The following is a 24,566-nucleotide window of genomic DNA, read 5'->3' as shown; positions in this document are numbered from 1 at the left end:
GCTAGTTTTTTCTTCCAATGTCTTCTTGGGTTTTAGATTCCAACTATGTACCACTGCAGAGAGTTGGCTTGGACACGTCCCTTTACATATCATATATTTATTCCGAGTTGCTTTGCTGCGGAGCCCTTTTTCAAATTTTTTTTCGAAAACAGTTATCGTGTTCACATCATCTCTCGGGGAAAATGCTAGTGGTAGCAGCAATCCTAGATTTTCCATGATCCTGTACATTTTTGTTGTGAGGAAAGAATTTGAAATACCTTCGCACCATCTTGGAACCGTCCCTTCTACGTCAGTGGTGTAGCCACTAAAACAATCCCTCCTCCTACCCTGGAAACTTCGCTACCCTGAGACCACTTTCGCATTACTTCAAGGTAGAGAATCCAGGATGGAACTGAATTGGTCAGTATCAACTCTTTCGTTCAGGGCCGCCATGTATGAAGCCAGCATCTAGCTTTTGGCTCGTCTTCTCTTCGTAAAGGGCTCAGCCGGTTGCTACGGTTTGCCAGTTTGTCGCTCAATTATACGGTTACATTTCCCGCTTTTTCGACATATGGATACTTCCGACGTATTTTGCGATATCTTTCCAATTTTCTTCGCAACCTATAATTTTTACGATGATGTTGTCGGCGGATATTTTCCCCACTCTTCATTCTTATGCATCCCGTTCTGACTTCCACCTTTGACATTTGAAGAACGTGTGTACTGCGTCATCTAGCCCGGCGTCGTATGCGTATCCACATTCCCCATTCTATGCAAATATTTACGAAAGTATCCTTACATAGATATGATAAATTAAGTCATTTTCTATGCCTGGCGCTTGCTCTATGGTTGTATATGGTGGCTAAAGCTCGAGATTTAACTGCAGTGCTGTCTTGATTCATATACCGACTGAACTTTGAAGTTTGGTGAGACACCGTGGCCAAAATAGTTCTCGCCAACGATTGACACGTCATTACTAGTCCTACTACAATGGTGTACATCCATCTCGGGATCTTTGGTCTAAAGACTTCCACATAAATTTGGAGTTCATCATTAGACCAAATAATTGACCTCATTAAAAGTTAAATACCTCATACCTCTGGAGCATAGATCTGTAATGGGAATATGCAGTGGTGGTTTTGTAGAACTGACTAGACTGGACATTTCTTCGCCCCATCCTTCGCTATCGTATTTAACTGCTTCACCCGAATTCCATTCTTTGCGTTTTGCTTATCAGAAACAGACTTTGCCTTAGTGAAATCGCATAACGATTGAATGTAAACTGTACTCGATTATTCAGAACATGGTGTGGTTATTTTATTCTACCTTATTCAGCATCTTAAGTCTACTTACGGTTATACTATACAGTATATATTTGTATATAGAATAAAGTAATAAAAGTGTATTATCTCATTTTATTTACAGATCGCGATCGTTATGCGAGTCCCCGACATTACGTTAACAGCTGGAAATGCTGCGAAATTTACGCACAACCGCAACAAACTTAACGATCCAAATACTGATCAACAACAGACACTGACATCTACAACAGAAAAATCCCTAAGCCCCATACAATCGCAACGAGGCGAGTTGAATAAGAATGCTAACTGGACAGCAAGTCAACTAAATAACGCTACCACCAACACCACTGGCCTCTGCGATTATTTACCAAGTGCCCAGCATTTCAATACGCCCTCGGTTTACACTTCTTCAGCTGACGAGTTCGTACAAAGAGCACTGAGTTCCTCCCTGGCCGTACCATACGAATATAATAACTCTTCGTTAGCTACTTCTGGATTTGAAGAGTATTTCCAGCGGAGCACACAGAATGCAACACAAAATTATTTAGATGGCTTCGGTAGCAATAGCAATAGTGCCTATGGAGGGTTTCAGGAGGTTTATGTAAATCGCGCGGCAATCGCTTTGGACGACTACGAAAATAATACAACAAATGTTGGTTTTCCAATATACTTAATACCTACAATATTTATTTACTTATAAAATTATTGCTTATTCTTTTAGCGTTCAACAAAATCGGGTAACTTTGTAGGTGTTAATAATTCTGGCGAGCAACACTACGATAGTTATAGCCTTCGTGCCTCAAGAGGTGTGAGACCTGCTGGATGCCAATTTGACTATAACAACGATATGAAAAAGGAAGTAAGCAATACTATTTTTGAGCAGAACTCGAATCATCAGCAATCATCAAAGACTAAAGTCGTAAAAGGCGAATATTTAGGAGATGCAAAAGATATAGATTTCGACTACAATGATCAATCTATGGTGGATCTATGTCATGATCGTCGCCATAAATCGACCGTAGAGCAGCATAATGATGAATTAGGTGAGTTGGTATTAGTCTTCCATGGATTTATAAGATTTATACAAGATCTGTTTGTCTGCGGGACTCACATCAATTTTCTAGAATTTCGTTGTGCTATTGGAAATTGTTCCCTAAATCTTACCAGAGTATGATAAGTGTAGTATGGGATGGGAATAAGAATTTTTTTCGTAATATTTACGGTTCTCCACTCGTAGCCTTCGAGGAAGGACTGGGAGGACGACTCGGTTTGGGGCCTCCAAGATAACTCCAGAGCCATCTACATAGATGGCTCTAAACTAAATCCAAAAGTAGGGTGTGGGATACACTCGACGGATCTCTCATTAGACCTCTGGCTATAGGCTGCAAGACCACAGCAGTGTCTTCCATGGAGAACTCGCGGCTATAAAAGAGGCTGAACTCTGGCTTATCGAATCTTCTCTTAACCTGATTTCAGTAACTATATACTCCGATAGCCAAGCAGCTATCAAGTCGCTGGATTGCTGTAAGACTTCGTCAATAACTGCGAAAGAATGTGGGAAAGTCCTTAAAGATTTAGCTTAAAGTTTACAACTCACATTGTGTGGGTGTCAGGCCACAGAGAGTTTCAAGGTAATTTTGCAGCGGACGAGCTCGCGAGGAAAGGAACCACCCTGTCTGACGTCAACTCCTCTCATGCAGCGGTCATTCCGTTATCTATTTGCAAGACATGGCTCAGGATATACTTCGTCGAGAAGGAAAACAAAATGTGGCCTAGCCTCGACAAGAAAATCTCCGACGCACTCATTCGGTTAGAACACCCTCTACTAAGACTGGTGACCGGAATTATTAGGGGCCACTGCCTAATCGGAAGGCATGCTAGCAGAATGGGTTTACCGGCCAATGACTTACACCGTAGTTGCCGCGACGTGTTGCCTCCGGATTCTCACCGGAATAGAACAAAAAAGCTCAGTTGCGTATGCTGGTGTTACCTCATACCGTGTTCCGGTCTCAACAGCCACAGAGAGTGGCAAAATTCCTACGTTCAGACTCAACTACCCACCAACCCACTCAGACTTGTGTCATTACCGAACACCAGAACACGTACAAGCGTGCAATCGCGATGCGCAAACCATTCACATCCAGGTTTCCGAGCTGGAAATTGACACCGAAAATGTATGTACACGTCGCGGAAGATGGTGTCACTTTCGAAAATACTGTCAGACTAAGTGTTTACCAGCTAGGCTAGGTCGCACAATGCTGCGCTACCACACAAGACCCTGCTAGCTACATACAAATCCCGCAGGCGGTCTATAGCAAACTAAGACGCTTAAGTATAGGCCATGGTAGGCCTTCCAAAACGCTGCTCTCCAAATCGCTACTGGATTCCTCTTAATTTGGTTTATGCGGAGGCGCAAATATTGGTTTTCGTTTCTTCTGAATCTAGTGAACACAGTTATGACAAGAAGAGTTGTGTTCCAGTCCAAGTTTTACAGCATCGATTGCCACGGTCCAGTGTCTTGTTTGTAAACGGCAGTTAGGAATCCCCCCTGTTCAGTTTGATGAGAAATGCAGTACGCTTTACGGAGTAGGTGTGCCACAAACTGCTGCAGACCCTACAGGATAGTAGGTCTTTCCACTTATTATTAGCTACCATTTTCCAGTGCCAATAGATGCGGCTGGCTGCCTATTCGAGAAAATAGCAATGCTGGTCCCTGCAAGCTTCGAGGCAAAAATTATGTTACACGTCTCTTTGTTGGCAAAAACTTCTGCCTGAAAATCCCTCCCCGAATTCGGTAGTCGAACATACTTTTCGATTTGTGGGTCAGTTAAAAAAACTGAAATTTCATTTTGGAGCTGTTCGTAAAAACATAGTCCTTGAATCGTTCAGTAAAAATAGGCTTCTTCCATTGACGTTATACGTACGTGTGTTCCTTCCACAGTCTAAGTTCCCTCAACCTCAGGGCACCCTGTGAAGCACTTTCCCTTAATAAAGAGATCAATCAATAGAAGATGACAGATGGCAACCAATGCTTCCTTTGGACATGATCTGATCGCCCCAGTAATCGCAATGCAGGGTGACCTTTGTACTCTACCTAACATTGTGTGTATATGTATACGTAGTTCATATATCTACGGCTTTCCACCAAGCCAGCGAACCGTATGCAATATCTGGGCGAATCACTGCCTTGTACGTCCATAGCATAAGATCAGGTCTTAGGGCCAGCATTTTGGCAGGACTACAGAGCACCATAGGCCTTTTTTACCGGTGCTTTAAATTCCTATAGATCAGTATTGACCCCACGATTGTACACACATGCCCAGCATGCGGCTGTGGTTCGTACAACACCGCGCACCTCTTTGCATGCCACATGCGCCCAACCCATCTGCCACCAGACGCGCTCTGTGGCCTACCGAGAGATATAACACATTTTTTAGGACGAAGACTGGATAATTCAGGGGAGCGAAGCAGGATTGAAAGCCAATTCGGAAAATAACAATGGCCGATGATATAACTCTAAGTAGATCTTCTCGACGGACGGTACCCTAAAATCTAAGGTAGCACTCTTTTGGCTTCTATGAATAAGTTTTGCTTCGTTTACAATTCGCTAAATGTGCTGCTAGTTTCGGGGGACCCCCATCCCTCCAAAACTTGTAGATATAGTCTTGACGCGGTCTTGTTAGAAAGGCTGATTGAATAGGGAAAAATATTCCAACGGCTTAAAGATATAATGGATTCTGAAACCTTCGAATGCTATCTCTAAAAGCATAACCGGTTTCAAAGATTCGTGTCATGGGAAATAGTTTGGACTAGTAACGAATTGTTTTTTTCTTCACATTCTACGAAAAATTGTTATGAGAGCTTTGTGGAAATCGAGCTTTCGTGGAAGTGAAGATATTGATAGATCCCACCGTTCCTGTTAACCGGCAGCCGGATTGCCGGCTCGATATGAATGTATGTATAGTTATTAGGGCTTTCAGCCGGTACCCGGATTCACAGATTTTGTGCCGTTTAACCGGGCACCAAAACATGTGGAACGGGACTTCCTCTATCCTACTCAACCGCCCTGTACTAAAGCCTTAAACTACTCCTATGTTTTCTCTCTTTCTAGATGAATACCTTACATCGCCCACCTCATCGAGCGTTTCCTTGAGCACACCACAGCGGTCGTATTTTCCGCGGGGCATTATCAATCCAAACTATCCTGGATTCCAACATCTGGCGCACACCCTGTCCGAACATTTCATTGGTTGTACACCATCCGATTCGTGTGACAGCGATATGTCCGAGTGTGAAATGGAGTTGAGTGCTGATAGTTGTGAAGAACTGCCCAGCGAAGAGCAGCAAGTGGAATTGAACGTGAAAATGAATACGTACAACAACAATAATAACCAAAAGAGGTCATCAAGTCAAGGAAGTCAAGACACAGCATCAAGAAATGCGGACCAAAAACACCGACAACAATCAAATCTAATAGCCTACACAGACGATAATAGCAACAGCGCCAGCACGGACCACCCCGCTACCAACGAAGATCAGCAACACAAGTATCAACAGGAGCAACACAGCAAACTAGGCACCCTCATCGCCAATGAATTGCATGAAAACTTGCGTCAATTGCTTACACTAAATGTGCCGGATAACTACTCGGATGCCTACATTATAAACTCTGCAGACAATTTTGCTTTTCGTTATGATCAAAAGTGTCGTCTGGTCGCACAAATCTATGATGAGGGAACGCAGGTGCACGGCACCACACCAGATATTTTGTTGAAGAACTGTAATTTAAGTGTGGAGAAACTTTCGAAAAAAGAGAATCGTCCCGATTTGCTGCGTGGCGTCAGCCCACAGCCGTTGCGAAATCGCATCGAAGCGGCAGATGAGGAAAATACCAATGCCATCAATGAAGCCATTGACAAGCCACGAGAGATAATGCCAGCTGAAAAGGCATCTGGCGCAGTAGCGAACGTGGAACATAGCGATGCCACAACACCGGTTCGTTCGGGTGGTGAAATTTGTAAGGATGATGCTGTGGGTTTTGGCATAACACCGGTGGATATAATTGGTGACTTTGAACAAGAGGTGGAACGGGAATTTGGGCTGCTCGTAAGCGGTTACAGGCGATTGGTCGAAACGAATGATGAAGCAAATGAAGAAGTAGATGAGGTTGGCGAACCACAACCAATTGAAAAGGTAAATATCGAAATATTTTTTTGAAGTTGATTTGAGTTTAAGTCCTCTCTCTTTTGAGCAAATAAGACCTCCATATACGGTACTGTGTATATGGACAAGACTCGACTTGTTAGTTTATACTCCTCCACGAGAGGAAAGCTCGTTTAGTACCAGGTCAAAACGCAGCCAGTATTGTTGGCCGCAGTACTCCGTTTTTCTTTAGCCCATGTAAGATATGAAACGTTTGCCTAGAAGTCTCATTTTAGCCCTTTGTTTTATTGAGAAGTTACAGAGCAGATTCTCTGAAGATGAAGTGTTGTGCTACAGTATGAAACATGCAGCGAATGTACCAGTGTCTAATGCCCCCTGAACACCGGAAAGTAGGTCTGTTCGCCCGCGGTTAGCCAGGTTTAGTCACACTAGGGAGGCCTGCAGCATAAAGACCTTTCCCATAGAACCGAGTTTTCGATTTTAGTACAGCACTTAGTAGCTGCGTCGAAAAAATGTATGAAAAATACTTTCTTTGAAAGCCAAATTCTTTGATTCCTAGATCTAGGTAATTCCAAGGTTTCCGCTTGTTGAACAAATCTATCTGTGACATGCGACAGATCACACTGGCGTGAATGGGATCGCCTCAGTAATCGCGAGGCAGGCAGTACCTTGGAGTTGAGTTTGTCTCTCTTTTAACTAAAAAAAATTCGTGACGTATACAAGCACTAAACAGTTGAGCGGATTTTTTACTTGTTATTCATTAAATAACTAAGGTCCTAATCCAAGTCTTTCACATATTTAGCTTTTTCTTGCAAGAATAGAAGGCACTGCATATTTTTTTTTTTAAGTCACAGTTGGTACTTACCCCGCATCCCTACATTCTCTTAACGGATTTTCACCAAAACTCAGATTCATATAAATAAAAAAATAGTCAAGTACTTTGGATGTGCGTGCCATTTCCTTTTCTTTTAAGAATATTTAAAGGGCAAAGAGTTTTTACAGCTTTCAGTCAAAGAAAGAGGTTATAGACATTCAAAGAAACATTTAAACATTTTCTTCTTAGCGATGAGCTACTCGCTCGGCCTATCAGGGACACATTACCGCTCACGAATCCACTGCCCCAACGCTGTACTTTAAAGTCCATGATTCACGATCTTTCCAGTGAAGTAAAGTATTTTAAAGTACTTTCGTCCTACTACACACAACAAACTTGTGCAGCTATTTTCGATGAGAACAGCTACTACTACAATGGTTTTACGAGTTATACTACCTACCTTGACAATAGCGCCTAAGGCTATTCTAGACGGAGTCTTTCCTGCGATTTGTGCCGGAAGTATTTTAGTTGTTCCACAAATGGAACAGATTTCAATTCTAGGTTGCCTTCGAGATTTTCTTTTACAGTATAAATTGCTGCTGAGCTTTGACTACTGCTGAGCTACTACTTTCCCTATCGCTTTGGTATTTTTGTTGAGCAGTCAAAGTCACACTGGACTACAGTGTTCGAAGTCTTATCAATTCTAAAGCAAAAATGACTTATCTGTTCCAGGTATCGGATGCAATGCTCTCGAGCGCAAAGGATCTCATTGATTCCGATAGATACGTTACTGCTCTGCAACAAAAAGGAAAAGAAGATCTTTATGCTAAAGTTGAAACGAGAACAGACGCAGCAGCTGCAAATAAAACAGATGGCACACAGGCTCCATTAATGGACTTTATGGAGGACAATAATGCAGTTGATTGGTCATATGGACGAGGTAGCGATTCTGAAGAAGTAAACATAACTCAAGTGAAAGAAGCGCATGACAGCAAATTGGATGATATAACCGATGTAAGCACCGTTAGCAATACGAGTAGCAGGCCAGAAATACGACCCAAATATCAGAAGGCATCTTACGATGAACGACAGCTACCACCAGTAACAATCGAATATAAACGCTGCCAACAAAGCACGCGCAACACACGCAAATCTACCGGCCAGAGTCATGAGAACAGAACAGAAAAGGCTACTAAGGCTACGAGTGGCAGCAAAATTGGAAGGAATCACTCTAAAAACCCTTTTGCCAATCGATTCTTCAGTTCGAAGCGGAGCAGCGGTGGTGGCGGTGGTAGTGGTGGTGCGAGAAATGGCGACAGATCAGCCGATAGCAATGCCAGTCGTCGACGCGAGGAGGCTGAAATGCATCAATATCAACAATTGATCAGCAACAAAGAGCTTATATCGAGTAACAGCCGTTATGCGAAAATGTCTGTTTGGGCGCAGTATTTGAAGAATTCGGTGGAAAATCATGGTGGCAAGTATGCAGGCACCGATCTGGCTTCACCAAGTGCTTTGGGTAAATTCAAGTTCTAAACGGTGTTTGTGTGAGACATTAGGATGCATTCAATAATATTTTTTTGCAGAGCTATTCGATGCTTATAAAATTGGCGGCGATTTCGATATGGAAACGTTGCAGCAACACTTAAAAATGGCAAAAGAAATTGAAAAGAAGGTGAGTACCTTAAATGAACAATAAAATGCATACAAAGATGGGCAGATTTTTTATGGAACAAGACAACTTTGAGGTTTGGCCATATTGCTTTTTTTCATATGTTTTAGCGGTTATGCAAAACAAGTACTACCCAGCGTTCGCACGCGCCTATAACAGCTTCTTTTGCATCCCTGTTATAAGGATCGACCCTCACTGCCGAATATACTATCGGCTTTCTTAATAGAAGATGATCACACCCTGGTAGATGCACTCCTAATACAAAAGGGCTCGACTGTGTATTAATTCAAGTTTTTAGTCTTGATCTGGACAATCACGCAGACTGTGCTCCGACGTCCCTTCACCTTCAAGGCACAGACTATATTCCGTCGCCGTAGTCAGTTCAATCTAGTGCTTGAGAGAGCGCAAATGTTTATGATCAGTTAGGCTGGATTTACGTGAGGCGGTTCAACATTGCTTAAAAAAATCGCTCGTGTAAATGGTGATTCAAAAATCGCTTGCCTCAAAGTAGACAGCAGGTCAACTTTTGCAGGCGATTATCGCCTGTCAAAAAATTACCTCATGTAAAGGCAACTTTAGGTGTACAATAAACCAGTGTTGCCAACTTTTGATTTTCAAAAAGCTCCAAAAACTTGGAAAAGATCGTTTTACCACACTAAAAGAACCAATCAAAGAATGCTTTTTTCATAACAGTTTGTATTTAACAAAAGTAAAAAATAACAATATTAACAAGTATACATACATACATAAATCAATACACAAAAACCGTGTTTTTGGCACTTTGAGGTAAGGATATCTCACAATTCTAGTGCTAGAGAAATTGTGCGGCCAGATATGGATTCAGCACCAAAAAACGATGTGTTTTACTCCGGTGATAAAAAAAATCAAAATTTGTACAAATAATTAGAAGAAAAACATTTAACTTACCTGCTTACTAGCATTTTCAACGCGAATAGAATTCAACAAGGTGGGTTTGCAACTTCAACTTTTTATCAATCATAGTTTTATTTTAGTGCATTTAAATTTGTAGATTCTTGTAAATTAAGTGCTGCCACAGCTTTAAATATTTCAAATTATTTCAGGTTTTAACTGTCTCGGAGAAGCTTTAGTTCAGAAAAATAAGCACTAAAAAAGGCACCAGGCATAAAAAAAGCACTAAATCTAGTGCTTAAAGCACCAAACTGACAACAATGCAGTAAATAGCCTGTTGTCGCTATTAAAAAGGTTTATGTCCATGCATAGCATGAGTACCAAATTAAGGCAAAAATTATATATAATTTTAGGATACAATTTTTTGGAGTAGATATTGAAAATATCCTTTTAAAATTTTATGCTTGAATATCATTGAAATTTTGCAGTACCTATTTTTGTTCTTTGTTACATGTTTGAGACATTTTATAGCCGGTGTTTTCTCCTTATGGCCTTATTGAATTCAAGCCTGGTCAGCGTACGCAGATTTTCCAGTTTGGAATTTCATCAAGGTACAGTCTTTATAGGGGATTTAGATTTCAGTAGACAGCATTAATTATAATAAGGGAAGTTAGGCATTACGATTGATAGAAGACGAATGGAGACCTCACCATAAATACAGTGATTTTTTCAGCTACTTGCATTGCAAAGTTTATTTCTCTCAGTGTATTTTGCCGGCGCACTTGCTGATACATCGAAACATCTTTTTCGGTTTTTTATTAATGATTTACCTGTTCATATTTACCGTTGTCTTGTGCACATGATTTGCTTTCATTTGTTGATCCACAAGCGGCTTGAGCGTCACTAAGCCAGTATGCAGTGTAGTATGTGCTCGTACAAGCCAACCTGATCAAGCAAGCTGGTACTCAGTTAGTCAAATCGACGGACAGACAGTGGAGAACCAACCAACCAGTCAGTTAAAAAATAAACAACCAACTAAACCGTTCGCAACGATTCAGTGCCAACACTGACTTCGACTGGCATACATACATAAAAACTTATTCATATATGTATGTATGTACATAAAAAATTATAAAAATTAAACAAAAATTACACTGTGCTACAGCAAAAAAAAAGACACGAATGCGTTATGGCAATTATGAAAGAGGAAGAGCTCGGGAATATTCTATCACCTGCGGCTTTGTTTCTGAAAGTCACACATTTGTTTACAGTGTATTGAAGTTTTCCGAAGTTAAGCTAAGTTATTTAAAAAATCTCGTATGAAACTATAATTGCCATAAATCCTGCCTTTAAGGGTCGACAGTAAAATTTAAAGGCAGATTTAGATATTTTAAGCCAATATTTCGTTTTGACCCTTGTTTGGGTCAAAACATGTAGTAATTGAAACTTTTCAACATTACTGTTGATTTAAGCTGATGCCAGATAAAACTATGTGGCTTTGCGTGACATTTATAACTTTGCCAGCAAAGCGCCAGAAGCAAAAAGTATGCCACAATGAACGCCAAGAAAACAATTTTGTGCTGATTTTTACTCCTCAAAATTGCTGTGGATTTTATTTATTTAGCTTTAAGAATATCAGCAATGTAATTAAATTTTATGTTTTTGCATGAAAACTCGAATTTGGACGAAACAAAATAAATATTAAAGCGGCTGATTGTCAACGCGCGCAATAAGATGAGAGTTGGCCATCTTTTCGCTTCGCGCTGCGGCTGAAGCGATCTATGGACATGCTTTGTGCATTTTCATACATTTCATCTTTTCTGTCAAAGAGAATCTGTCACGCAACGCGAAGCAAAAGTTTTATCTGACATCGCCTTAAGGTGTTCGAGGAATCGCCTTTTTTATAAAACCAATTTTCGAGTTATTCGAAAAATTTGTAATTTGAAAAAAAAAAACATTTGCTTATAGTGAAAATGCTCATACTGGTATGAAGTCAAGACCAAAAATTACAAATAAACTATTAGCAGTAAAGACAGCTTTTATTTAGAAAAGATCAAAGCAAAATAAGTTCAAAGTTTTTTTTAGATTAAACAAATATAAAAGTTAGTAATAAAAAAAGGGGAAAATTCATGTTTGGTCTCTTCTCTTAACTTTTTTAATACTTATTGCATTTTTCTGACTTTTTTCATATTTGGCTAGTGCTTTTGCCACCGTAGCGGAGAGCTGTGACGTTTAATTTCTGGGCCCAGCAACATCAAAAAAAGTTGTTTCAAATAGAGGCCGCGGGTGTGCTTCTGCTATAAAAAAGCTTTTTCGGAGGTGGAGTTAAAGTGAAGATCTGTCCATATGTGTCGCAACATCAAGAAGCAGAGCACGAAACACGTAGAAAACGTTTAAGCGGTAAACATTCCTTTATAGCGATCAAATATGACATACCTTTCAAATAACTCAAAATTTGTATTCAGAGGTCAAGATTTGTATGAAATGATAAAAACAGTTTGTTCGATAAAAAAAATCCGGTTTATTCGGTATTCGAAAAACCCAGATTTCAGTAAAACCGCCTATAGATATTCAAAAAAAAAACGGTAAATCACTCTACCGAGTCCCCATGAATGCCCCACTTTTCCTAGCATATCGCCGTGGGTAAAAAATGTATTTTCGAATGTGAAAGGGGCTATATTACTTATTACACCGTGCGACAGTGAATTTTACACACAAAAAATCAATATATTCACAAAATTTGGGGCCAAATACTTGGGACTTTGAAATTTCTAGAATATGATTGAATAAACAATTTTTCAAAAGATTCGGTGCATTGTAGAATAACAGTATGGGTATCAATTAAAAGGAAAAATTCTGTAGAATAAAAAAAAATTTAAAATTTGGATGCACCAGGAAGAATAAGTATTGAAAATGTCCTTTTAACACTTTATCCCTGAATATCCTTGGAAATTTCGAATATTAATTTTTGAAAAAAATATATTTCAAGGACTAATATGTTATGGGATATGTTCAAAAGGTGTGAAATGAAAGTGCTTACTAAGTGGAACACACTGCATTTTAGAAAACAAGTCCTTATTAAAAATGGCACCCAAAACAAAATGACAGAACTGAAAGTAAGGTATTTAATCAAAACAAACCACTTTGTGAACTTAGATGCGTCAGCTTATGTAGTTTCAATGCATTGACTGTCTAGACTCTGATAGAATACTTTTCAAGCTCTTTCATTTGATACCCATATTGAGGGGATTGAAAAATAAATATATGGATTACATAGCCATCACCGCGTTATGGTGACAGACATTTTGAATTTGCAGTTTTAATTTGAACTACTAGATTTAGTAGGGTTAAAACGACCCACACGAGAAATATTAGGAAAACTTCAAAACACTTAAAAAATGTTACGTGCAGGGACAAAATTGGCATACCGCATTCACGTCTTTGTTTTATTTGTCTCATTTTGTTGCACAGTGTTATTACTCGAGCGACTCCGAACTCCAGTTGCTGTTTGCGCTATTGCATTTTGCTAAATTTACTGCTGCAACAGTTGCTCTCTAGCTTCGCAGCTGTAGTACTCTGGCCTGGCATGATTGTGGCACAGCTCAACTTTTGCAACTTTAGCTTATTGTTAACTTTGGGTTCAAAACATTGGTCGATTGGTCTTTTTGATCGCGCTTCGGTCGCTCTAACTAAACAATCGTCGTCAGACAGTTTGGCTACGATGATCGCGTGAATCATACCTGCACGCTTGTTGAACGGTGGCGGCGTTTTGAAAAGTTAATAAAAATATTAACAACAGCACAAATATAAGAATGTAAATTAAATTAAATATTTTAATTTAAGTTTAGTGAAAACAATTGTGCTTCAAACCATAAATAAGCGAAACCTTAAGAAAAATGAAAGCTAGCAAGTAGAGCAACAAATAAAAGTATTTCTTTGTGCAATTGTACGTATAAAAATATTAAATAAATCAAAGTGACAACGGAAAACGGGTAAAACCATCATCCACAATGGATATGGAATTCGACAATGATTTTAGCTCACTGCCAGTACCACAAAAGCGACGACACTACAAAAAGGATTCACGTTTTGTTTTCGATTTATACACTTTGTGTTATGACGAAAATGAAAGTGTCGACACAGTTGAACTGTTCACATCCATTGTAAATAACACAGCTGCAGATAATTGGTCTGAGAAGGTACTTATATACATACATATATATGAAACAAAAAACAGAATACAAAAGTAAAACAAACAAAAAATAATTATAATAACAAAATTAGCAAAACGAATTAGCTAGGAAAAATGAAATACTGTAAAGCAAGTAATAAGAAAAAAACCGAACAGGAAAACAAAGAACTGTAAAAAATAATATTTAACCTGCGATCATGTGTTAAAGCATGTTTAAAAGCGAACGAAAACAATGTAGAAAAAATACATAGCTCATGACTAGGCTATAACAATTGTTGCTCCCTCTCCACAATCTTCTTACTGCAATCAGACTCTCTTTCGAAGGTAAGGGTAGGCTGTTGGTAAGAAGGAAGGACACAGAGGTGGAATGAACTGGTTTAGCTGGAGACATAATTTAGGTTAGGATAGCTCAAACGAGTTGTTCTTGTTAAGAGCTCACTCGGTGGCCACAGAGCCCATTTGTGGTACCCAGGACGAGACTTCTTCAATCAAATACCGATCTTTTGACGAATCCAGACACCGCCTCCAGTGATACAGTGCCAAAGTCCTCCAGGTCTCCGAAGAAATAATGAACAAAAGTTCGTGTCTCCAGCTTCTACAGAAATTCTTTTACGCAGCTTGAAATATGGTGGTCGTGTGACCAATACACCAGGGTACCATTAGTATTTCTGTGAGAAGTTTTATGGTCCTATTAAATAGTCTCTGACAAATCCATATCCTTCGGTAGCCAAATAAATCCCTATACGCTGCTTGTGTATGGATTAGCCCCCCTGCTGTTGGAAGCTGCTTTGTCCTCTGTAAGTGCGGGAATCTCTGAGGAGGTCATATGTCAAGAGTTGGTATCATAGAAAGGAATTTTGATGTACCTTGTGAAGGTATGGCCTGGATGGTTTCCATTAGGGGCATCAGTCGATTGAGGCTTAGTGCCGTCGACCTGAAACTTCAGAAAACCCTATAGTAAAACCTTTAGCGGCGTCATATCGCACGTACTGGCTGCTTAATTCATGTCAACTCTGCGAGCGATAACCGTGCCGTCAAATCATGCTTGCAGATTGTCCATTGTGACGTCCATTGTGTGGCACGTAGCGTAATCCTGCTGAAAACACATTTGATTTCCTTCCATGTTATTGAATTTGGGCAAAAAATTTCAGTTTTATGGTTCTGCAGCGTTGACGGTCAATAGCCTCATCAAAATCGCTTCAGCATATTGGCACAACCTCCATAGAAGTACTGGAGAAAAATCCTTCTTCTTTGGCGCAACCCAGATGTTAATTTTTGTTCTCAAAAATAAAGTGGTCACCTGAATAAATATTTGCCGAGAAGGGCCCAGCATTCCATAACAATGGATGAATGAAAAACCGACAGAGAAGAAGTCTTCAAGGAGCGGCAGGAGGAGAAGATCTTATATGCAGTTAGTAACAAATTTTTATAGATTTTGCCCAAAGAAGACCCAACAAATATATATTTATTAAGAGCCGCCTTCTAAAGTACTAAATAATAGGCAGACGCCCAGAATAGTTCCTCCACATGATTACAAGGTATGCGGACAAGCAGGCAGAAGGCAGCCCCTTGAGCTTGACTCTCAGCGAGGAGGCTTAGTGATTAGAGGAAGAAATTACACAACTCACGCCTTCAACAATTTTAAATGGTTATTCAGAAATATATACGTAAAAACGCATGCGGCTCTGCCCAAAATGGGTGGAGAGCTATCGTTATTTCTAAGATGTGAAAAGTTAGGTATTTCTATGTAGAATCGAAGGTTATGTGCGGCTTATAAAAAAATAACAATTCAGTACTAAGTCAACATTTTCCGTCCAGTCTCCCGACAATTTTCCTATGAATCGTTTATGAAAATCCAGATAAGCGACAAAAACCGTAACAAAAGGTCACTTAAATGTTTTTGGGGTCGCTGAACCCGAATCCGGGGTCAGTTTGGTCTCACTTTCCACTTAAATTCGTGGAATCGAGAGTTAAAATTTGCAGTAAATCCAAATTTTCATTTAAAATTTATTTTTTTTTAGGCTAATACAGCCTTACGCTAGCAAGTCATGCAGAACAATTTTTGTTTATCGCTAGCTAAACAAGTAGTTAAATGCAGTAGGTCTTAAATTTATGTATCCACGTAGATACGCATGTGATTGTGTTTACTACCGTGAGTAATTAGGTATTTCTCACCAAGGTGACGAGGAAGAGCGCATGTATGATTATGATACAGATACATAAACATTAGGCTGCATCACTCCCCATACAAAAAAAAACATCGGCACTGTTTTTCCATTGGAATTATAAAATCTGTATAAACAAAATGTTTCGGGAAAATATTAAGATTAACGTGAGCTGGACAGATTTGAAAATACCTCCAAAAGTGTAGTTTTTATGAATAAATTTTTTTTTCAAAAAATCCCCTCAAACGACAAAACGGTTTAAGCTTAAATAATTTGCATAAAAATATTTTTAAAAATTAAAAAAAAAAGTTTAACGGAAACGTGATAATGAAATTTTTGATGCTGTTTTTAAACTTTTTTCAAAGATTGGTATAAGAAAAACTTGAATAACTGAAGCTAAACTTTTCCGATTTAGACTTGTGAGGTATAATTGGAAAGGTATTTCTCCCCTTTGTCCTTTGTTAATGAACTCATTCAAAGGATGAAAACGAAAGGTAGGATGAACGAACATAATTCAGAGTTGAATTAAGATGTGTTGGTATTTAAAAAAAAAAATTGGGACACGAATGACTTTTCTTGGACAGAAATAAAAATAGTGGGAGAATACCTTTCTACTGAGATCCGATAAGTATACATCTGAATAGTTTGGGCCCAGTTATTCAAGTTTTTCGTAAATCAATCTTTGAATAAAGTAAAAAAAAAGCATCAAAAATCTCATTATTACGATCCCGTTGAAAAGATTTTTAAATATTTGTATGCAGATTTTTTAAGCTTAATCTATTTTGTCATCTGAGGGGACCTTTTTCAAAAAGTTCTCTAAGAAACTATTTTCATTGATAAAAAACTCCATTTTTGGAGGTATTTTCAAATCGGTCGAGCTCACGTAGGACTTTATATTTTTCCGAAATATTTTGGTGGACGTCTTAAAATATAATAGATTTTGTAATCCCGGCGGAAAAACTGCAACTTTTTTTGGTGATGCAGTCTAATAAACATAATAATTTCAAAATGAATTGTACAATTATGTACGTTAGGGTGGTCCAAAAAAAAGTTTAGTCGGAATTTTAATGCTCTCACTCCCTAGGATTGTTCTATACCAAAAAAAAAATAATTATACCCCCGTTTCTTTTATTTTGAAATCAAAAAGCATTTGGAGGTCGCACTAAGCGCTCAAAGTTTTCCATGTATTTTATTAAGAAAAACAAGTTTTCGTAGAAAGGGTATAGAGTTCTTGAAAATCAATATTTTTCGAACCGATAACTTTGTTTCTCTTCAGGAGACCTTCAATAGCAATACGTAATTGTTTATTTAACCATTTTCTATTATTAACTATATTTTATATGACCCCTGAAAACCTCAAAAAATGCAATTGTGGCATTCATAAAAAATCGCTTATATTAAAAAAATGCTAAAGTAAACAATTGGGTATCATTATTGGCAGTCTCCTGAAAAGAAGCAAAGCTTTCTGGTCAAAAAGGAAAAATTTTCAAGAACTCTATAACATCTCTACGACAACTTGTTTTCCCCATATAAAATCCATGGAAAACTTTGAGCACTTTGAACGACCTCTAAATATTTTTTGATTTCAAAATAAAAAAAGCAGGGGATTATTTTTTTCGGTATGGAATAAACTTAGGGATAAGAGCATTAAAATTCCGCAGTTACTTTTTCACATTTTGAACCACCCTAATGTGCATACATACACGCATAAGCACCACATAATAAGTATCAATAACATAATTCTTACATTCTTAACTGTTTACGATTGATTACAGCAGTCCGTTAGTTAAGTAAACTCAGAATTGCACCAAGGTTATTACTTGCATAAAACGGCAATAACTCAAATTTATGTTATTTCCCAATTGAATGTGAAATAACAAAAATTTGCTTTATTTCATTTCTCGTAGAGCAATAAGATCAACTTTTAAAGTTAACAATTGAAAAATAAAGCAAACTAGTGCACATAGGTAGTCAGTCACCCAGTGACATTTGACAAAAAGTAGTACATGAACAAGTCAAATGGACGGAATTGTAAGTACAAAATTTTGAAAGTGACGTCGCGCTCGCGTCCTCCGCCACCCTGCCTCCCTTTCGCAATTATGCACTGGTGGCACAATAGCCGTTTAGAAAAAAGAAAAATAATAAAATTACTAGTTCACTTCCAAAAACTAATTTTTAATGTCCAAGTAATTGGGCGGTCGCTGTGGTGTAGTGGTTTGCAGTGCGCGCTATCACTCCGCAGGGCTTGGGTTTAAGCCCTAGTCAAAGCAACATCGCAAAAAAAAATTTTAGAAAAAGGTTTTTTTCTTAACAGCGGTCGTCCCTCGGCAGGCAATGGTAAACCTCTTTCTGCCATGAAAAAACAGCTTCTCATAAAAATATAATCGCCATTCCGAGCCGGCGTAAAACTGTAGGTTCCTCCCCTTTGTGTGACAACATCAAGGCGCATACCAAAAATCGGAGGAGAAGCTCGGGCAAACACTAACAGATGTGTAAGCGCCAATCTTGTATTATTAATTGGAATTATTAGTGAGGAAAGTGACGATAATGCAGAAATTTCAACTGAAGACAAGACTCAAAACAATGCGAACAGGAACGGCAACCTTTTTTTATCATTCAATTTTCTTAGTTGATAGCTTGAGGTTTTGTAAGAATCAAAAGAATTTACAAAAAGTCTTTTATTCAACAATTTTATTGAGCTTCAGGCCGTTTTTTAATGAAAACTATTGTGGAAAATTAACATTAATTTATAAATGGTAGAAGGGTTAGCTATTTCGGAGATCACCACATCTCCTCATCAGACTTCTTCAGCGGGATTCGAACCGACGATCCCAACTGATTCAGCCTACAGCTGGTTGCCTACGCACTGTGCTAAGTTCGCCTTATAAACTGTTGTTGTTTTTTCCACTTTTTTCATGTGAGCGAACTACAATCAAGCGCAGCTATTCCGCTGCAACACACGAACTTTCTCCACAATGCTTTTTCGGTAATTATTAAACATTTGCCAATGTAATTAAAAACGCGAAATTTTGTATGTAATTTTTGGAAATTTATATACTTAAAAGGTTTTGGGTGCACATTGAAATGGAGGCCCCGAGCCCATTTTTAAGTGCGAGAGCCTTCTAGTTTTTGAGTGCGGCCGAAGGCCGCCTACGCAGAAAGAAGTTCCGCCCCTCGTCTCCGACAACATAGAAAGGAGAATTCTTCTGATCAAGGGTTATGATTCTGAGCGTGGCACGATTTTTGAATATTTGTGGGGAAAATCTATTACTAGGAATCACGATGACCCATTCCTAAAATTAATTGACCTAATAAAATACTAGTAAAAAATTTGAACACTAATTATCTTAAGAGCTAGGAGGCTCCCGTACTTAAAAGTGGTTATTTTTCAAAAGGCGGAATCTCCAGCTTTCTAACGGTATAAACTTTACCCCAAAAATGGGGGTATTTAAATAAAACTGGCATACAATTTTTAACACATCGATACTTTTTAGTATTCCGTTACTTACTTAGTACATGCCAAAAAGTATCGAGTTCTCGATACTACATACTTGGTACTCATGAAAAGTATCGATATTCTGTGCTCGGTACTCGTATCGTTCTGTCCACTAGCTAATCTTCGCACAAAAACCTTTTCCATACATTTTTCTACCACTGGTTCCTGATTTATAAATTGGTCTTATTACTGCGATTTTTAACTGCTTGGGTATCGTTTGACTTGAGTTAGACTTAGATTTACAAGCTTCGTTATCACAGGGGTTATCACAGATGCGTTTCTTTTAAGATCTTTGGGTCTTATACGGTCAAAACCAGGACTCTTATTCTCATTAAAGCTTGACATAATATCAATAATTTCCTCCTCATTTGGTTCTTTCACATAGATAGAGTTTAATGTTTTAGATTCTAACGAATTTATGATCTTAATATCGCAATTGTGTATTGCATTTTCTACGCCTTCATTAAATGTGTGCATAAAAATATCACATATGCTTTTCATATAGTCGCCCACGAAATCTTTAGCGATAAAGTCATTTGGACTTAGATTTTTCCTTTCAAGTATTCCGTTGAATACTTGCCAAGTCTTCTGTATACAATCTGCAAACTTCTTGAAATAAAATTCATTTTTATTCTTCTGAATCTGTTTGCTCACATAATTCCTGATGTTTTTATTCTATTTCTACTTATATTTTCTAAGAAGAGGGTTTAGATTTCCATTTTTTATAAAGTACTTAATCTGAAGAGCGATATATACCAGAGAAGCGCAGCAAGTATGATCAAACTGAGTATATTCCACTCACCATCCATAATTTGTTCTATTTATATGCATTCATGCTTATTGAAATGCCCTCGAACGTCATATCCACCCATTAGCAAGAGGTATCTATCATACTTATATTTATAGTGATGACACGATTAATCAAATAACCGATTATAATCGGTTATTTTCATTCGGTTAACGATTTAATTGTATCGACATTTTCCTTTCAATTAATCGAGCGATTAACCGATTAATTTTCAAAATAATCGAAAAGAATCCATCAAAAATGACTACTTTACTCACACAATAATGTATGAAATAAAATTACGTAACAAAAGTTGGCACTCTAACCAATCAATAATATTAGCAACAATAAGAGTGTCTCCTCTACTCGGTAAATTTGTTTTTTTTTAACAATACAAGTATCTCCTCTACTCGGTACATACATATGTACGTATAATTTTACGAGTTGGGAGACTTTTTAGATTCTCGTATTCTGACAAATTTTTAACGATTTTTTTTGCAAAAAACCGCAACACAAGTTTAACCTAAGCAGCAACTAAAACATCACAACGCAGGTATGCACAAATTTTCATTTTATTTTCGAAAGGCGATGTTGTGCATTTTCTTCCATACAAAGTATGTTCGATACTCTTTTTTATATGAAAGCAAATAGGCAACACCGTCAACAAAAACAAAATTGCCAAAATCAACGGTAAGTGCCAACCTTGCAATTTTTATACAAACATTTAATGGGTTACAGAACTGCATACTGAACGTCTTTTTAAGAAATCTTATTAAAAGGCTCGAAATTTTTAGGAATGTTTGTTGATTTTTTTTTTAATATTGCACAAAGTTTTACATCCTAATTATTTTACGGTTTTGCCAAAGAATAAAGTATATTTAAAAAATAACTAAAATTAAATAACAAAGAAAAAATTTTTGTAGTGCGCATATACGGGGTGTATAACGCATGACATACTATTTTGCATCTTTTTATTTATTCTTTCCCTTCGTTTTTAGTTTTCTTGATTGTATCCTCACTTCAAGGCGCAAGTTTCCACATTTTAACAGGAAATGTATCCTTAAATAAAACAGTCAGGTTTTATAACTAATGTAAATGGTTTTTATTAATTATCCATTTTAATCGAAACAACCGATTAATCGGTTCAATTCTTACGATTAATTGCAATTATTAATCGAATGCTTTGATTAATCAATTAACCGATTAATCGATTATTAATTTTTTTGCCATCACTACATATTTAACAACATGCCTGACCCGCGCAAATTTCAAGTCTCCTTGGCTTGATGTGCAAAGAGCTTAAGGAAATAAGTAGGATTTATGTGAACGCATGTACATAGAGTGGTCCAATTTTTGTATGGGGAGAAAAATTTTTCCTTTGATATTTGTAATACCTATTCCAACTTTCAGTTTTCTACTGGAACCAATACAGAGTGCTCAATGATCTCGAAATGCCCACTAGATCGCTGTAAAACTGGAAAAGATATTTGTGATCCTTATAAAAAGCTACTGTTGGCATGACAACTGAAGCTTGTGCGATTTTTTTTTTTAATTTAAATTTTAAATGTTCTTAGGATACTTAATCAATTGTTTGATTAATATATCAAGGGCTTATATTCAATACCCTCTACCTGAATTTTTCACAAAAATGAGATTCTGATTTAAAAATCCTCCTAAGACTTAACTGTCATCGGTGATGTTAATGCTGACCTTATATCACGCTTGACACAAGAATTTACTTTTAAATTGCAAGGTCAGAATTAGCACCAGTGTTGACAGGTAAGACTCAGACGAGTTCTAACATCACAAAGTTGTTTTTGTGAAAATTGCAGATAGAGGCTATTGAATATAATCCCTCGATAAGTACCCAATACTTCTAGAGTAAAATATGAGCATAATGAGCATCCGGTAAATGTATACATAGAAAAGTTTACTTTTATACTTATACTACATATATATACTTATTATATAAGGTTTGGGACCAGCACCTCTTTCGGCATGAGGAAAAATTTTGGAAGGTGCCCCAAACCCTATCGTGGAAAATTTTTTTTGCACCACTCTAATGTACATATGTACATACATATATATGTACATGTATGAAAGAAAATACCCTCCAGTACTGCTGGCGCCAATCGCTACTTTTGAACCTCTACTGCACCGACTCCTAGGAAAGTAGCTACTCTATTAACCCGTGGTAGTGCACATGGTAGTGCAGAGTCGAACCAGTCGGAAGCAGAATAGCGAAAAATTACGACAGAGGGCGCCCATAAATCACGCAAGTGACTACTTTAGTAACTCCCGGTAATGCAGAGAAAGAGCCGATGGTGACTACCGCCTAGGACATTGCCTTGTAAAAGTAATCGGTGAAATACACTGCTAGTAGTCGGTCGGTAATTGACGGAGTTTATCAGGTGGCTACCGATTCAGCAGTCCCGTGGTCGCGTATGTAGAAATATTGTATATGTATATGAGTACACACATACATAAGTAGATATGAATAGACGCACCAGAGTACATATGTACATAAATACATATCGTCGATGTTTTTGCAAAACCGCCCATCGCCCAATTGCAAAACCGCCTATCTTACGGCACTCAAATTTTATAAAAGAGCGAAAAAACGGTGTATTCTTTGAAGGAATTGCCTTTATAGGCGGTATTTTCTCTAGCTATTACTTTACAAATCTGTTGTTTTAATAACGATTTTTATGCATAAATCTCGATGTCTGGAGTGCAAGGCTACCAAATTTCATTTTTGCCACAACGGTGATTTAGGCGGTTTTGCAACTGGTCGATGGGCGGATTTGCAAAAACATCGACGATATGCATGTACATATAAGCAAACACAATTTTAACATGCTTTGGTAAAAACAACTATCTGCATAGCATTGCCCTAACTAGTTGGCGAAAACAGCATTTACAAATTTCGGGTTGAGTGAAATGATTCACATGATTCCACTCATGCAATGAATATTGTAGATCAAACTCCGTTGAGCTGAGGATCAAACTTGTTAGGGATGATATGAGTATGATGAGGGCATCGTATTCATATATATGGCAACTTATACACATGATGCAATGTCGATGTGCATATGCGTACACCCAAAAAAAAAACGTCTCTTAATTGAAGAAAAACAGCACTCAAAATGAAGAAAATTGGGAATGAAACAGCACTAAAGGAGTTTTATCTTCTTTTCATGCCCAACATTTCTTCAAAATGATAGATTACATCCACGGTTCCATATTTTCGTGTACGTTTTTACACATTCCAAAGAAAAATTACGCATACGGGAGAAGTTTTTACTCATTCGGAAGAATTTTCTACCTTATAGTAAGGAAAGTTTTTCTTTGATCCAGAGATGGATTTTTGGTATACATCAGAATTTGCTGAGTGACGGGGAGTATCAAAATAGGCACACTTTGCTGATCACTGATATGTACATACCGGTATAAGTAAACATTACAATCCTTAATACATTACTAAATTACTTAAAGATATTAAGTATTTCCTCCTAACAGTTTTCACTGAAACTTGAGTAGCAACCACTTCTAATCTTAAGCGTGCTTATACACTAGTATGAATCGCTGCACGATCTTCAATGCATTTGTGCAGCGAAGGATAACATCTGTTCAAGACACACCCCAAGAAATGAACTAAGTACCTGATAACAAACGTTCCTACATGCTTATGTATGCGCCTAGTTAAGATCAGGGTGGATTTCACAAGTTCCTTGCACGGATTTGCTTCTCTACTTGCATATATGTGTGTTTGTGATGTCGAGTACCTGAATGTTAACAAATCCCCTACAAGACATTGCTGAGCACTTTAGGCAAAAATTCTCACACATTTACACTTTTGTTTTTGTAGTACGGCATAAATGAGTAGTTTGACTATTAGTACTGAGGACTTTCTGATGACAACATTGAGGGGAAAGTACTCAAATTTTTCCCATGGCCTGAACGAAAATGAGGACTTTGATAAGCACTTTTGTGATTAGGAGTAATGATAATATGAGTACTCATATGATACTCAGCTGTCTTGTAGGGTCCATACATAATTATAGGTGTGTGTGTGTCTCCATGCACCATCTTTTGGCAGGGGGTTTACACCGTCGGCATGCGTTTGC

The 24,566-nt window shown here is 37.9% G+C and overlaps 1 protein-coding gene across 2 annotated transcripts in view; it reads left to right on the top strand.

Moving 5' to 3' along the window:
- LOC118735443 overlaps positions 1-24,566 on the top strand; it is a 52,011-nt gene that overhangs the window by 13,150 nt on the left and 14,295 nt on the right. For both annotated transcript variants that reach the window (XM_036465198.1, XM_036465199.1), the window contains exons 2-6: positions 1,405-1,932; positions 2,002-2,323; positions 5,392-6,473; positions 7,990-8,776; positions 8,844-8,932. In XM_036465198.1, coding sequence (XP_036321091.1) covers positions 1,405-1,932; positions 2,002-2,323; positions 5,392-6,473; positions 7,990-8,776; positions 8,844-8,932 — 2,808 coding nt within the window. The remainder of the gene's footprint in view (positions 1-1,404; positions 1,933-2,001; positions 2,324-5,391; positions 6,474-7,989; positions 8,777-8,843; positions 8,933-24,566) is intronic.

This window comes from Rhagoletis pomonella, unplaced genomic scaffold (genome assembly GCF_013731165.1).
Source record: "Rhagoletis pomonella isolate Grant_MI unplaced genomic scaffold, Rhpom_1.0 Rhpom_scaffold_00003, whole genome shotgun sequence".
NCBI lineage: Eukaryota > Metazoa > Arthropoda > Insecta > Diptera > Tephritidae > Rhagoletis > Rhagoletis pomonella.
This window is presented reverse-complemented; position numbering and strand designations above follow the sequence as displayed.